The sequence below is a fragment of the Ochotona princeps genome, chromosome 3 (assembly GCF_030435755.1).
Source record: "Ochotona princeps isolate mOchPri1 chromosome 3, mOchPri1.hap1, whole genome shotgun sequence".
In the NCBI taxonomy this organism is placed as follows: Eukaryota; Metazoa; Chordata; class Mammalia; order Lagomorpha; family Ochotonidae; genus Ochotona; species Ochotona princeps.
The window spans coordinates 101,380,303-101,395,021 of NC_080834.1; the positions used below are offsets into that span (position 1 = coordinate 101,380,303).

At 40.9% G+C, this 14,719-nt stretch overlaps 1 protein-coding gene across 1 annotated transcript in view; it reads left to right on the plus strand.

Moving 5' to 3' along the window:
- Window positions 1-14,719, plus strand: part of VPS8 (VPS8 subunit of CORVET complex) — a 261,296-nt gene that overhangs the window by 16,224 nt on the left and 230,353 nt on the right. Inside the window, exons 5-6 of the mRNA XM_058662177.1 lie at window positions 3,528-3,560; window positions 4,505-4,559. Coding sequence (XP_058518160.1) covers window positions 3,528-3,560; window positions 4,505-4,559 — 88 coding nt within the window. The remainder of the gene's footprint in view (window positions 1-3,527; window positions 3,561-4,504; window positions 4,560-14,719) is intronic.

A 14,719-nucleotide genomic window follows, 5' to 3' on the forward strand; every position in this document is an offset into this window, starting at 1 on the left:
ATAAAGTATCTGTCCTGTTTTGAAGATGAGTGTGAGCACTCAATCAATCTAAAAATATTTAATAGTCCTTTAGGAGAACACTGATTAAACTTTTTCCCTGACTTTTAAAAATATTTATTTATATTTATCGCAAAGGCAGATTTTACAGAGAAGAGATGCAGAGAGAGAGAGAGACAGAGACAGACAGAAATCTTCTGCTGATTTACTTCCAATGACTGTGATGGCTGGAGGGGGGATGAGCTGATCCAAAACCAGGAGCCAGGAGCTTCTTCTGGGTCTCCCATGAGGGTACAGGGTCCCAAGAACTTGGGCCATTCTCCATTGATTTCCCAGGCTACAAGCAGGGAGCTGGATGAGAAGTGGAGCATCCAGGACATGAACCGGAGCCACTATGGGATACTGATGCTAGAGGGTAGAAGATTAGCCATTTGAGCCATTGTGCCGGTTCCTTTTATAGTCTTTTAATTCTAGTTTTCTGAATTCAATGTATAGATCTTGTGTATTATAGTAGTAATTGCAATAGTAATAATGACAGATTCATACTTCACAGATTTTGATGTGTTTTTATGTCCTTTTCATGGACTTTAATTGGTATTTTCCATACTCAATTTGGACCAAAAGAAAAGTTTTGCTTTTCCAAAAGAGCAAGAAATTGATACAGCAGTGGCATCGTAACACCATAATTGCATTGCAGCTTTCAAGTTTATCCAAGAAAGCTCTTATTGCAGATACCAAAGGGAAAAGCCACTATGGACAACTGGTGTGTCCTGACCCAGCTCATATATCATGAAGTCAATTTAAATAGAAAGATGGTCAAGCAATGGAGGAAACCCGGGCAATTGTCTCTCCTCTTTTAGGTGGAGAGTAACTCATATTTGTTAGAATGAGAACCACCTGTTGAGGATTATATTTCCATGACGTTTTCTGAATTTAATCCTTATGTAGGTGATGAAATTCATTCCTTTCAAAATCAAGATGAACCAGAACAGTCATTTGACCCACCTGTGCAGTTTTAAAAATATTTTGAATAATGGAGACTGAACTAAAACTCAGACGCTGAGCAATGATTAGATAAATCTGTTATTTAAAAGGGTTTCTCCTCCCTCATGCCGAGGAAGGGGAAATTCTAATAAATCCCAGAGTGTTTGCATTCTGTTCTTATTTCATTGCTATGGCTGAGCTCCTTTGGTATGTTAAAATGAAAACTGCTTTTCCTGTGACAGTCATCATATGGTGCCTTCCTAATTTTGGATTACCAGCTCAATTTAAGTTGCATGCTTCTCTGTGATGGTTGGTTTATTAACATGTAAAGCTAGGTACATTTTTGGATATTTCTCCTGAGCAGTTGTTCACTGCAGCCTTCAGCCACGTGACTAAGCTCTGTCACTGCGGCCCGCTGAGAACCTTGATCCTTGTGGCATGGAGGCCATGCATGGAAACACTTGGGAGAGATGAAATTTTTGGAGCTGTGAACCACATTGCTTCATTTTAGAATCCTTTTCAAAGTAATATGACATGTGACTACATTCAGAATTAATCTGAACTAACTTTTTAAGCATCTTTATCATTTTAATGTTCAATCTTAAGATACTAGAGGTGTCTTAGCACCCTGTTTTTGTTTGTTTGTTTCAGAATGCACCCAATACGTAAGAATCCCCTGGGGAGCTTGTTAAAATACAAATTCTTGAGGTTGACTGCAGACCTACTGAATTGGTATCTTTAGTAGTGTAGGTTAAGGATTTGCATTTTAACAGGCATCCTGGCTTTTGAGAAGCTCTACCCGAAGATCCTGCAACACCAGTACTAAAAGTCTGTAATCTCTAAAATACTTCCCACATCTGTGCATTTTTAGCTTTTGAAGTCAGGTGACTTCTGATTTTAGTATTCTAGTTCATTTTGGATATAGTTTATGTTCTTCATCTGGTGCCTCATTCTTTTTTTTCCCTGTCCAGGACACAAATCAACCATTAACCAGATACTTACTGTGTGCTGCTTAACTGGCAAGCATTGTGTTAGGCATGCTTGCCATGCAGGCATGCACACACGCAAAGTTGAGTATGCACTGTTATCCAGAATGGTGGCTATAATGGCTGCCTTGCTCATTGTTCTTTCATGTTCTCTGTACACTGCAGTATAACTTTGTTATTTCCTGGGAAACACTGCAAAGTTGGCTAAAAGACCCTGGCTACTGAGCATTTATAATAGTGGACCACACTGACAGGGACATAGAAAAGAAAATGTGTGGGAGTGATGTATAGGCCTGCTGGAAGTTCAGAATTTGAGACGTTGTTGAGTAACCTTGGGCAGGCCAGATAAGTGCTTTGAAATTTCTGCGTTATTGATCTGGAAAATCTGATCTTGCCTGTCTTATCTTCCCAGGTTTGAGAATCAGATAGTGTGATACAGGAGGAAACTTCAAAAAGTTAATGGAAAAGTAGAATTAAAAGATGAATAATTTTATTTTGATGCAAAAGAAATTCGAAATCCGTGTTTACTGGGAAGAAGTCTTCAAAAAGTTCATAGAAACGAGTATTACGAAAAGGTTACACATGGATCTCAAAATATTTTTTTTTAAAGATTTATTTATTTTATTACAAAGTCAGATATACAGAGAGGAGGAGAGACAGAGAGAAAGATCTTCTGTCCGATGATTCACTCCCCAAGTGAGCCGCAACGGCCGGTACTGTGCTGATCCGAAGCCAGGAACCTGGAACCTCCTCCAGGTCTCCCACATGGGTGCAGGGTCCCAATGCATTGGGCTGTCCTCGACTGCTTTCCCAGGCCAGAAGCAGGGAGCTGGATGGGAAGTGGAGCTGCCAGGATTAGAACCGGCGCCCGTATAGGATCCCGGTGCATTCAAGGCGAGGACTTAAGCCGCTAGGCCATGCTGCCGGCCCGGATCTCAAAATATTTTGCACCGAAGTAAACATACATTTAATTCTGTTTTCTGTAATGTTTATGAAGTACTCTGTATTCTTTGCTACCACGGTTCTGTATCACTACAAGCTCTTACTATTGTTTAAGGCTATTTAAGCATTAAGTAAATACTCTTACATTGGCTTAGTATGCCTTGCTGGGGTTTTATCTAGAAGTTATTGGATAATCTGCCATATAAGAAGCTCCTGGTTAGCAGTGGGATATCTTTAGCACATGTTTCTCTTTCTTCAAAGCTTGGCTTGTACCTCCCATTTTGGCCACTTAGTTTATATGTTTTATTCACATTTTAGCGAGTGGAACCTCTTTCCTTTCTTGTTTCCTTTTACATTTCCATTTATAATCAGTACCCTTCCTGAAGCATCTGTTGCTGTTACTAAAATTAAATGATCCACTTTCATGCTTTTTGTATTTTGTTGATATTATACAGCTTTTGTAATTTCTCTTAGTTGGGGGCAAAAATAAAATTTAGCCTCTTGTCTGAGTTGATTTGGATCAAAGTATGTGTAAAGAGAGACTCTTATTCTGCTTTATTTTAAAATGATACTATGTTTTCCAATTCTCTCTCCCCTCCCCCTTTAAATTTCATTTAGGACAAAGTAGATGCTGGCTTGCCTACAGCAATTGTAAGTATATTTTAACCTGTTAGAGGTAGGCTTTTTATTTGATTGGTGTTTCTTAGATTTATTTTTATAATGTTCAAAATTACCATATATATTATGAGAATAAATTCATGAGCAATTTTATTGCCAATAATCAACCTTAAAATTTGTCCATGTTGAGCATTTTCTTTTAAAATTGTTTCTCTTTGGACTTTTGTTGGGGAAAAAGATGATGAAATCATGATTAGCCTTTTCTGGGTTGATTTGTATGTGGTACCATCCTGCCTGAGTAAATGTGCTCCTTCTGTGAGTTGGCCTTCCTTCTGTTACAGGGGATGGGAAACAGCATTCAGTGAAATCACTTTGTGGTAAATAGTACATTGAGCAGTTCTGGAGTCCACTGCCAAGCCTGCCAAGTAGTAAATCTGTGGTGTGATTGTAGAGAAGGGGGAGGGGGATATTGAAAGCACACTAATGCTTGCTTTACTCTTCCTCCAGCTGCCTCCTGTAGCTTTCTTATTAGTCAGTCATTTGGTGAGGAGATGGGCTGAGTTTTGAGCGTTGCTGGTGCCTGTTGACTCCTGTGGATAAACTGGAGAAGAGCATTCTCTTCCCTTCCCCACATCTTGTTGGAGGCTCTTAGTTGGATACAATGAATGCCTTTACTTTCTCTGGACTTTTTTTTTTGAAGAGTTGCTTTAGAGGAAGCTGAGTGGCATGTTTGTGCCTATAATGTTGAACATATGATATTTTGATAGTGTTTGCCTTCCAGTAAATTTGAGGGATTCTCAGAAATAAAATGTCCTGAGTTTCATTTCCCGTTTTGCCTCCTAGATGAAACTCTCCATATTTATAATAGTTGGTATGTCATCTGGTGCAGAGAGGAAGGGAGGCCAACAAATTCAACTATGATTATTTCAAGATCTTTGATGTAATATCTGAAAATATCATCTTCCCTTTTGTTTCAGGCAGTGTCCAGTCTCATAGCAGTGGGAACATCTCATGGACTGGCTTTAGTATTTGGTAAATTTTCTAATTACTTTGTTACTTTCAGATAGTAGGTAGGTTTTAGAATGTTTTCTAATCACATTGTACACAGTGAATTTTATTTTCCTGAATAAAATCAGAAAGACTTGAGAAGTAGCAGACAGTATATTTATAGTTAAAAATTACTTGGCTCCCAGCTTCTTTTTGCTATTCACTGCAAGTTTATTTTCTTCCTTACAAATTTATAAGCCATCACATGTACTAACTCCCTGCAGATGTAGACGAAAAGGAGCAAAGTTGAAAAGAACGTTGGGTGGTCATCTTGCCTGGTGCTGTTGCTGTTGGTGGTGGTAGTGGTAGTAGATGGTGTGGTGGCAGTGGTAGGTGGGGTGATGTGGTTGTGGTGGGTGGGGTGTTGGTGGATGGGATTGTAGTGGTGCTGGATGGGGTGGTGGTAAATGGGGTGATGTGGTTGTGGTGGGGGTGGGGGTGGTGGTAGGTGATGTGGTAGTGGTGGTAGGTGGTGTGGTGGTGGTAGTGGTGGTTTAGGGTTCTAAATCACATCCCAGCAGTGGGTAATCTAAAAGAGCTTTAGGAAAAGGGTTCTCTGTAATATTCAGGACCTCTGAAGGACAGGATGCTCCTTTTTCATTTCTATTGTAAGTCCTCCCGCACTGAGAATTTTTTAGCCCACAGTCCCATTATTTTCTTTGGCTGAGAAAGAGAATTTAACATGTTTTTATTTGTATTATTTGTATAATAGAGGTATTTTCTCATTTTTCTTATGTGAAACTAACTGGTTTCTTTAATCCTTTTCTGAATAATTCAGTATATGAGCAGAGTATTTTGTTCTTTTTTTTTTTTTTTTCACTTAAAAGCGCTAGACAATGGCTGGGTGCCAGCTTCTGTGTTCTCTTCTGGATCTTAATATTTCAGCAATTCAATTCCTGACTGTAATGTGCAGAATACTTTGCAAGGATTGCTCGACCAGCTTTTAATGGCAGAACCCTAATTCTCTCTGGAGCCTTGCGTCTTCATTTACCTTATGAATGGATAACCAATTTTCATTGTTTTTGGATTATTTAAATTCATACTTACGGGTTTTCTATTATGCTGAAAGCTTTACTTATCCTGTATTTGTAACACCTAATCTTTTTTTTTTTTAAAGATTTATTTATTTTATTACAAAGTCAGATATACAGAGAGGAAGAGAGACAGAGAGGAAGATCTTCCGTTCGATGATTCACTCCCCAAGTGAGCCGCAACGGCCGGTACTGTGCTGATCCGAAGCCAGGAACCTGGAACCTCCTCCAGGTCTCCCACACGGGTGCAGGGTCCCAATGCATTGGGCCGTCCTCGACTGCTTTCCCAGGCCAGAAGCAGGGAGCTGGATGGGAAGTGGAGCTGCCAGGATTAGAACCGGCGCCCGTATAGGATCCCGGGGCGTTCAAGGTGAGGGCTTTAGCCGCTAGGCCACGCCGCCGGGACCACCTAATCTTTTTAAAGGTTACTGGTTTAAAGTAATAGAGATTTCTTATTTGGAGACCAGAATAATAACAAAGATTAATAGTGCTGGAAGAACTTAGAATTGATACTTTAAATAATACCGTTTTTTCTTACTTTAATATATATTCATAGTAGAAAATTTAGAAAATACACATGAGCAAAAAGTCAGAGATATCAAATATGAATTTGTATCATCTGTCCAGGAATAATCCCTAACATTTCTGTGCAACCTTTTAATCTTTTTTCTGTAGTTATATACATCCCCAATGGGATCATGTTAACTTGCAGTCTATTTATTTTAATAACCATTATTCCAAATGGTTAACTTACATTTGTTTGTAACACATTTATTTGTTTTTTAAAAGTTTTTTTTCCCCCAAAGAGTTATTGCATTTATTTGAAAGTAGAGCAGAATACAGAGAGGAGGAAGTAGAAAGGAGATGTTCCATCCTCTGTTTTCTTCCCCAAATGGCTGCAACATCCCAAGCCAGGCCAAAGTCAGGAGCCTCAAATTCCACCCAGGTCTATTACGTGTGAGTGGTACTTACTTGGGCCATCTTTTACTGCTTTCCCAGGCATAATAGCAGGGAGCTGGATTGGAAACAGAGCAACCAAGACTCAAAGCAATGCTCCAACATAGGATGCCAGTATTGTAGACAATTGCAGGCATTGCCGTAATCCACTGTGTTGTTGACCCCATCATTTATTTTTAATAACATTCTTTTAAATGGATTTGCCATAATCTACTTAACCATTTTCTACTATACGATATTCAAATTATTTCTAAAGAAGGAGTATTATAAACACATGTCTTAGTTGCTATGTTTGTGTATGTGATTATTTACTTCAGACAGATTCCTAAGGGTGGAATTGCTAGGATCAGTACAAGAATGTTAATTACCTGTGCTGTACATTATCTCATCTGACAGCCTTGTTCTCCTGCAGGACATGTTTGGTATCACACTGATAGTTTTGGCAAATCACCTAAGTGTGTATATGAGGTGATCGTGCAGAGTTGAGGAATACTGGATCCTAAGTCAGTGTGGTTCTGTAATCTTGAGCAATGCTGTCCTACAGAAAAGGAGGCAAATTCCAGGAAATGAAGAACAGAATATGGAAGCCCTAAAGTGAATAAAGACAGAACATGATGTGTATGTTTATCTGCTGGCAGAGTACATATTGATTGGCTGTTCCCACTTAACCTGCCAGTGCTTATTTCCTTCAACTCTTTTGACTTTAACATCCCTTCTTTATCAAGAGGTTACAAGAACGTGTAACTGTTTATAATCAAACCCATGTAAGTTTACTGCAAACAAATTAAAGTGAATCCTTTAAAAAAACAAGCTGACAGAGAAGACTACATTGTTTTTTGATGCTGCCTTCTTAATTTCCTTGGACCTGATTCTCTGATTTTTTTTAAAGACTTCGTAGCGGCTTGCTATAGATATGATGATTTTTGAGTTACAGACTCATGAGAAAACAGAGTATGCCAAAGTGAACATTTTGAGAAAAAATAATAGTCTGGTTGGGCTTAGGGTTTTGATAGAACAATCAGTAAATTTTACTCATGTTTAGGAAGCAAATTTTTGGATAATGTGTTTTAACAAATGGATTAAATATGCTAAAACTCAAATGGCAGATTACTAGCTGAAGTGTCTAGATTTGCATTAGATCATTAGGTCTCTTTTAGACTTTGTTAATCATAGAAAAAAGTGTAACAGGAATAACTGTACTTGTTTAAGTACCAGTGGGTCCTCTTTGAAATAGAGGCCCAGTTTGTTAAATGTATATTGCCTGTTTTTAGGAAATTGGTTAGATGGTAATTTGTGTATCTTGGATTATGCAAAATCTTAAAAGGTCAAATCTTAAGATGTTTCTCTAGGCTGTGTTTAGTCTTTCGTAGTTTTGTTTGTTAGTGTAGTATAATAGAGTATCTTTTAGATATTGTTTATATTTCTGTATCACTTAAACATGAATTTACTTATTGTGCTGTGATTTGAGTATATGCATCTTATTGTTTCCTATAACTAGTGCCTAAACATGATTAAAAAAAAAGTGCTAGGGGATATCTCACGTATAGCTAAAGCTTGTCAGCTAAGCTCTTGGAATTTTACCTGTCTTTTCTCTGAACTCTTGAACTGATTTCTTGCTTTTCTTTCTCTCTCAATCTTCTTCATGGACTCAAAAGGAAAAGGTATAGTAATTTTGGCTTGCATGAGTTATTTTCTTTTGTCCTCTCTCATTTTGAAAGAGAATGCTATCATTTACAATTGATGTCCTCTTATGAAATGCTTTTGGGAAAAAAATAGCTAATAAAAATTTTTTAATGCAGGTAACAGAAAGACTATCAATATATGCATAATTTCATTGTTTTATTCTAACTGAAAAAATAAAGAATTTTCATTTTCCCATTAAAATAGTTTTTAAAGGTTTATTTATTGAGTTGAAAGGTAGGTAAACACACACACTCGCAGAGGAATAATTAATAATTTTCTTCACTAACCCATTTCAAATAACTTCAGTGACTGGGCTGAGCTAAGCCAAAGCCAGAGCCAGGAGCTCCATCCAGAGCTTCAGCTTGGTTGCAGGGCGCAAGTACTTGAACTTTCTTCCCCTGCTTTCCAATGTGTGTTAGCAGGGAGCTGGATTGGAAGTGAAGCAGGTGGAACTCATACTGGCACCTTATGTGATACTAAACTCAATGCACCACAATGCTGGCCCTTGTTCTCTGTCTACTCTGTATTTAAGTTTTTAAGAACAGTGGTATTACAAGGGCATGAGCAGTTTTGGGAATGAACACCCAAGTGGGTGCTGGTTTGTCTTGGCTGCTGCATTTGTGATTTCTCTTCTTCATTGCACCTAGGAAAGTAGTGGAAGATGGGCTCAAGTATTTCGGACCCTGCCACTTATGTGAGAGACCTGGATAAAGCTACTGGCCCCTGGCTTTGGCCCAGTCCATTTTTCTGGCTGTTATGGCTGTTTGTGGAATGAACTAGCAGGTGGAAGATCTCTCTCTCTTTTTCTGTGTCACTGTCTTTGAAATAATTTTTAAAAATATGTATTTCTTTATTCAAAAGGCAGAGTAACCTACAGGGAGACAGAGAAGGCAAGAGATCTTCTGTCCACCCATATACTCCCCAAGTGCATGCTACAGCTGGGGCAGGGCCAGGCCAAAGCCAGCATCCTAGAACTTCATGCGTGTTTCCCACTTGGATGTCAAGGACCCAAGCGCTTAGACCATCATCTGCCACTTTCCTATGTGCATTAGTTGGAAGCTAAATTGCAAGTGGAGTAGCTGGAACTCAAACTAGCACTCTGATATAGGAAGGTGGCTTTGCAAGCCACAAGTTAACTTACTGTGCCACATTCCTGACTCCAAAAATTATTTTCTGAGATTTCCTTTTTCTTTGGTCCTAGGATAAGAAAAGAACAGTATGAAGGTATTTTGAAATTTTCATGGAAAAATGGAATAAAACAGGTTCATTTGGGTTCCAAAATTTTTTTAAACTCATGCATAAATTTTTTGTAATGTATATTTTCCATGAAGATTTTGAAGACTACTCTGTTCATGGATTTCAGCATTTTTTTGTGACAAAATAAACTTTCAATTTTGTTTTTAATAAGTTTTTTTTTGGGTAAAAATCTGCATTAGATTTTATTCTTAACAAAATAAAATGACGACTAAGAGGATAGACTATATATTTTCTTATAGTTTCTTTTTTTTATTAATTATTTTGCATTATGTGACAGTTTCATAGGCTCTGGGGTTCCGCCCCACTCCTCCCCATGTCCCTCCCCCACGGTGGACCCCCCCGTTGCATCATTACAGTTCAAATTCAGTCAAGATTCTTCCCTTACAAACAGATACCAAGCTACATAGTCCAGCTAATCATTGTCCAGATGGATTGAACAGCTTCTTGGGGAGACTATTTAGCTGGGATCAACCCCTAGTGGTTTTTTTTTTTTAAAGATTTATTTTATTTTTATTACAAAGTCAGATATACTGAGAGGAGGAGAGATAGAGAGGAAGTGGAGCTGCCGGGATTAGAACCAGCGGCCATATGGGATCAAGGCGAGGACCTTAGCCACTAGGCCACGCTGCCGAGCCCAACCCCTAGTGGTTTTAATATTTCTCTAGTTATGAATCACTGCCAGTCTCGCCAGACCCAGCTCGATGAGGTCGTCGCAGAGTTCACTGGTTGACACTGTCCATCATAGAGACTTCATTCGCCCATCTTTCGCTGCCAACATATATCTGAGGTGGTTGATTGACCCATTCTGTCCTCTGTCTTCTCTTGGCCAGGGCTCTGAGTCCAGCTGTTCATCGCCACCTTCAGCTTGTAGTTGTAATTCCTGGGCTGGTTTTGTTTTTGGACTTGAGTTGCACTGGAACCAGTGGTATTGCAGACCAGATTGGTTCTGCCCAGCACCCACTCGGCTCCTACATCAGCCAGTGGGGGCTGCAGCCCAGTTGGGGCGACCCACAATATCCCCCATTAGGCCTGCCCCCTATGCTGGTTTGCCTGTGCGTATAGTAGACTAGTCCAGTCTGTCCCACATCTCATCTACCTCTTGTATTTGTCCCTGGGTTTTAAAGCTTAGTTCTAACTAACCAACTCAGCCATTCAGCCCCCACAGATGTTGCTGAGCTCCTCTCCGTCTAGCCACCCCGGCCCCCTTCTAAGTTATCATGTCTTCCCGCGGGAGCAGTGACCCAGGAGGGGGGAACCCATTGTTTCCCTCCTAGGCCTCTCCCTGTCACGGTCTATGCACTCTTTGGGTGGTTCCGTAACTTAGCTTAACAGAACTAGCCCCCAGAGCCAGCCTCTGCCAGCTGGTGTTGCGTCTAAGTCCTTACAATCCTCATCCATTCTAAATTATGCTTGCCCCAGCAGGGGGTAATTTGCTCAACCAGGCTTTTCCCTGGTCTAGGTCCCATGCGGCGCACAGGTGTTGCAGCCCTGCTTGGTGTGGTCTGTCCCCAACCCAGTCCACACTGTCCAGTGGGAGTAGCTGTCCAGCTAGGAGACCCGCCCCTACATCCCCATTTCTGCCCTTCCTGGTTCTCACGTGTGCTGGGTGGGCGCTGCAGTCAAATCTAGTACCGGCAACCTCGCCCTGATATTCCACATTGTACGCTGGTTTTGTCGCAACCAAAACCGGCCCAACCTGCACTCTGCTCTGGTGTTTGGATTTGCCGGTGGATGACATGCACTGATTCAGCCTGGTCTGCCCCTGTCCCGTGCCAAATGTATGCCCGTGGGAAATTTTCCATGGCCTATTCTGGGCTGTTTCCCATCGTGCTTCTTGCGCTAACCTGGAGGGTCTGTATCTTACCAGAGGAGTTGCCCAGGCACCTCCCTCTGAGCCTCTCCCATTGCCAAGTTATGCGCATACAGGGGGTTTTTGAGCCAGCTCTTCTCAGCCCACCTCCCGTCCAAGCAGGAACAGCGGCTTAACCTGGCTGGCTTTCACCTCATTCTGGTTCTTGTTATAGGATGTCTCAGCCCAGCCATAGCTCGTCCATACCCACGTGCAGTTCACAAGTGGCTCAGTAGGGGTTCGAGACCTAGCCTAGCCAGTCTCATGTTTACCTTGGTTATCCAGGACACCAGATGGTGTTGGGGTCTGGTGCAGTCCGGTGCATCCTATCCCAGCCCACACTAGTGCCACTAGTGCCCTGGGAGACCAAAGCTATCTCCAGGCTAGAACACAGCCCCCACTCCAGCACACGTTTCCCCCGTAGGGAGCCTCAACCCAGTTAGGGTATCCCCTTGGCTCCCAGACTGTGCCTGTCACTAGCCTTAGATCATACGCCTGCCAGCGGTTGCTCTGACTCAGCTTGTTACAGTCCCTTGTTTGTCCTGGCCTCAGCTTTAGACTTTGTGGCTTTGCGTCCTTGATTCAAGCAGAGTAGCAGGTGCAATGGCCCAACTTGGCTTGACCTGTGCTCTATCCTGACAGGCCCGGGCACAGTTCGCCTTGAGCACCTGGTGGCTGGAGTCAGGATCTGAGCAAGACGCCCAATCCTGTGGCACCCCGGCAACCTCCTAGCTGCAGGAAGTTTGAACCCACGGGCCCTAGATCGCTCAACTTCCCAATCCCATTCACCATCCAAGGAGGGTGGTGGATGTGTTGTCCTAGAGATTCAAGCCTCTGTTCCTGGATATTGCAAGGAATCCTGTCTCTCCTATACCAAAGTTGGGCCTATTGATGGGTGTCCCCAAATAGCTTTCCATATCATAAAAACCTCTGAGCTCGCCACCGGGCGGCCAGCAGGCAGTGCCTGGCACCACTTGGTGCACTGGGCGCCCAGAACAGAGGACTCGCCCACAGCCTCCCTGCTGCGGGTTTGGCGAATGGAACTCACCCAGGTCGTCCTGCTCCCAACTTACGGGAGCAGGGTGGAGCTCGGGTCTTAGCCGGGCCCCGAGGTGGTCCCCATGGCTGCTAACCTCTTAATAAGTTTTTGAAGTACTCCTCTGAATGATAAATATCAGCAGAATAGAGAAGTAATGAACTGATTCCTCTTAGGAAAAGATTTTTCATTCTTTGATGGTATTTTTCAATCTCATTGCAACTTTCTAAGTTTTATCTTTATGGTATTATAGTAACAAATTTGAAATAATTAGAGCAGTTTAAGAATAAAGAAACTAGAAGAGTGAGTTAATTTTGGTATGTGAGAAGAACAGAAATCCATAAATGGCCAAATTTAGATTTTAGGGCTATTATAGATATTATGTGCTATTTGAGTTTTTCTTTTAAAAAAGGATTTATTTATTTGAAAGGCAGAGCAGTGGATGGGGAGGAAAGAAGAGGAAAGGTTAGGATGTTGGAACATTTGCATGTGGTTCATACCCTAGATGTCTCTAACAGTCAGGGCTGGGCCAGACCAGAGCATCAGCCAGGTCCCTAGCTGAGTCTCCATGTGGGAGGGCTCCATGTGCTTGAGCCATTTCCTGCTTGCTTTCCTAGGTGCATTAGTAGGGAGCTTGATTGGAAGCCGAGTTCAGAATATGTTGGAGGAAATCTACCAGTGTTTTTGGAACATTAACTAGTAAAAGAAATAGAGTTCATTACAATATTAAAAAGTGCTTTTTGTGATATCTATGCTTGAAGTTCCTTTAATTTGAAAGCTATATTGTTGTCCTTAATTACAGGGTTTTGTGTGTGTGTAGATTTGTATCACCTGTCAGGTTTTTAATTTTTCAAAAGCATATTACTTCAACTCCTTGTTGATTTTCTGAAGTTTTTAGAGGAAGTGATTGTCTCATTTCATGTTTTTTACTCAGGGTCACTGCTTTGTAAGCTGCATTAAGCTTTTTTTTTCAGTTTACAATTCCAACCAAATGTAATTCTTTATTACTTTGTAAATGAAGTTAGAGGTACTATTAATTTAATATGTTTTCCCCAATAGGAGAAAACTTCAGAGAGTTGGAGGGGGAAGAGTTAGAATTTTTTCCTTTAAATTAATGAGATCAAGAGCAGCCTGGACAGACAGAGCTCTGATTTTCATCTTTCCTGCTTCTTCTGTTTGGATCCTTTTGTTCTTTCCATGCAGCTATAGAATTTTAAGTGCTTTGAAAAGGTTTTATGTTTATTTTAGCCAAGTACCTCTTCCCAGAATTGCCTGGAATTATCTGGAGTGTAGTTTGTTTAGTTATTATTGCAAAGAAACCTCCGTGATTTCTTCTGGCCACAAGATTCTCCCTTTTCTGAATGAGTCAAATGATGCATTATCAAATTTGTTACTATAATTCCATAAAGATAAAACTTAGAAAGTTGCAATGAGATTGAAAAAATATCTTTGTGGAGGCCAAAATAGATTGTATTTTATACACAGCCCATTTCATTGCCTATTTCACCATCAGATGTTGCATGCCTTTTTGAAAAACGTGTATGAATTATCTACAAATTAGTTTGTGATGGGTCCCTAAAAATATTCGAGACATTGAATGGGTTATCTGTTTATTATTTTATTTTATTAGCACATTCCTCTTGGCAGCACAATGCTGTCGTCTGTGCTTTCTGTTTTATAGATAGTAGGGAGGTTAAGGGGAATTAAATAGCATTCCTGACAGTACCCAGATGTGTAGTTACAAGTGCCTTTAACACTCTAGGAGCAGGAGTGGGACTAAGATCCAGGTATCTGGATTCACAACCATGCTGCTTTTTGAGGGGACATTATAAAGGAAACAAATACATTGTAAAAGAAAAATTGAGGAAAACCATGGAGAATGTCTTCATTAACACAGACCTGTGGGATAATAAACTTAACACATATTCCAGGAACAACTAGTTTCTAGTGTGTGGAACCATAGGAAAGCACAGTCATATTTGAATTTTTTTCTTTCAGAGATTTTATTTATTTGACAAATAGTGGGGAAGAAAGAGGGAGGGAAGAGAGAGAGAGAAGGGGAAAGAAGCTTTTATAACCAGGTTCACTTTTCAGATGACTGCAACAACCATAACTGAGCCAGGCTGAAGCCAGCAGCTTTAACTGGGTCTCACATGTGGGTGGCGGGTACCCAAACACTTGGGCCTTCTTTCTTTGCTTTCCCAGCGTGTTATCAGGGAGCTGGGTCCAAAATGGAATAGCCAGGATTCAAACTGGCACCGACATGGGATCCTGGTATTGAAGGCAACAACTTTATCTACTGTGTATGACAACCCCTGCCCCCTCCTGCCCC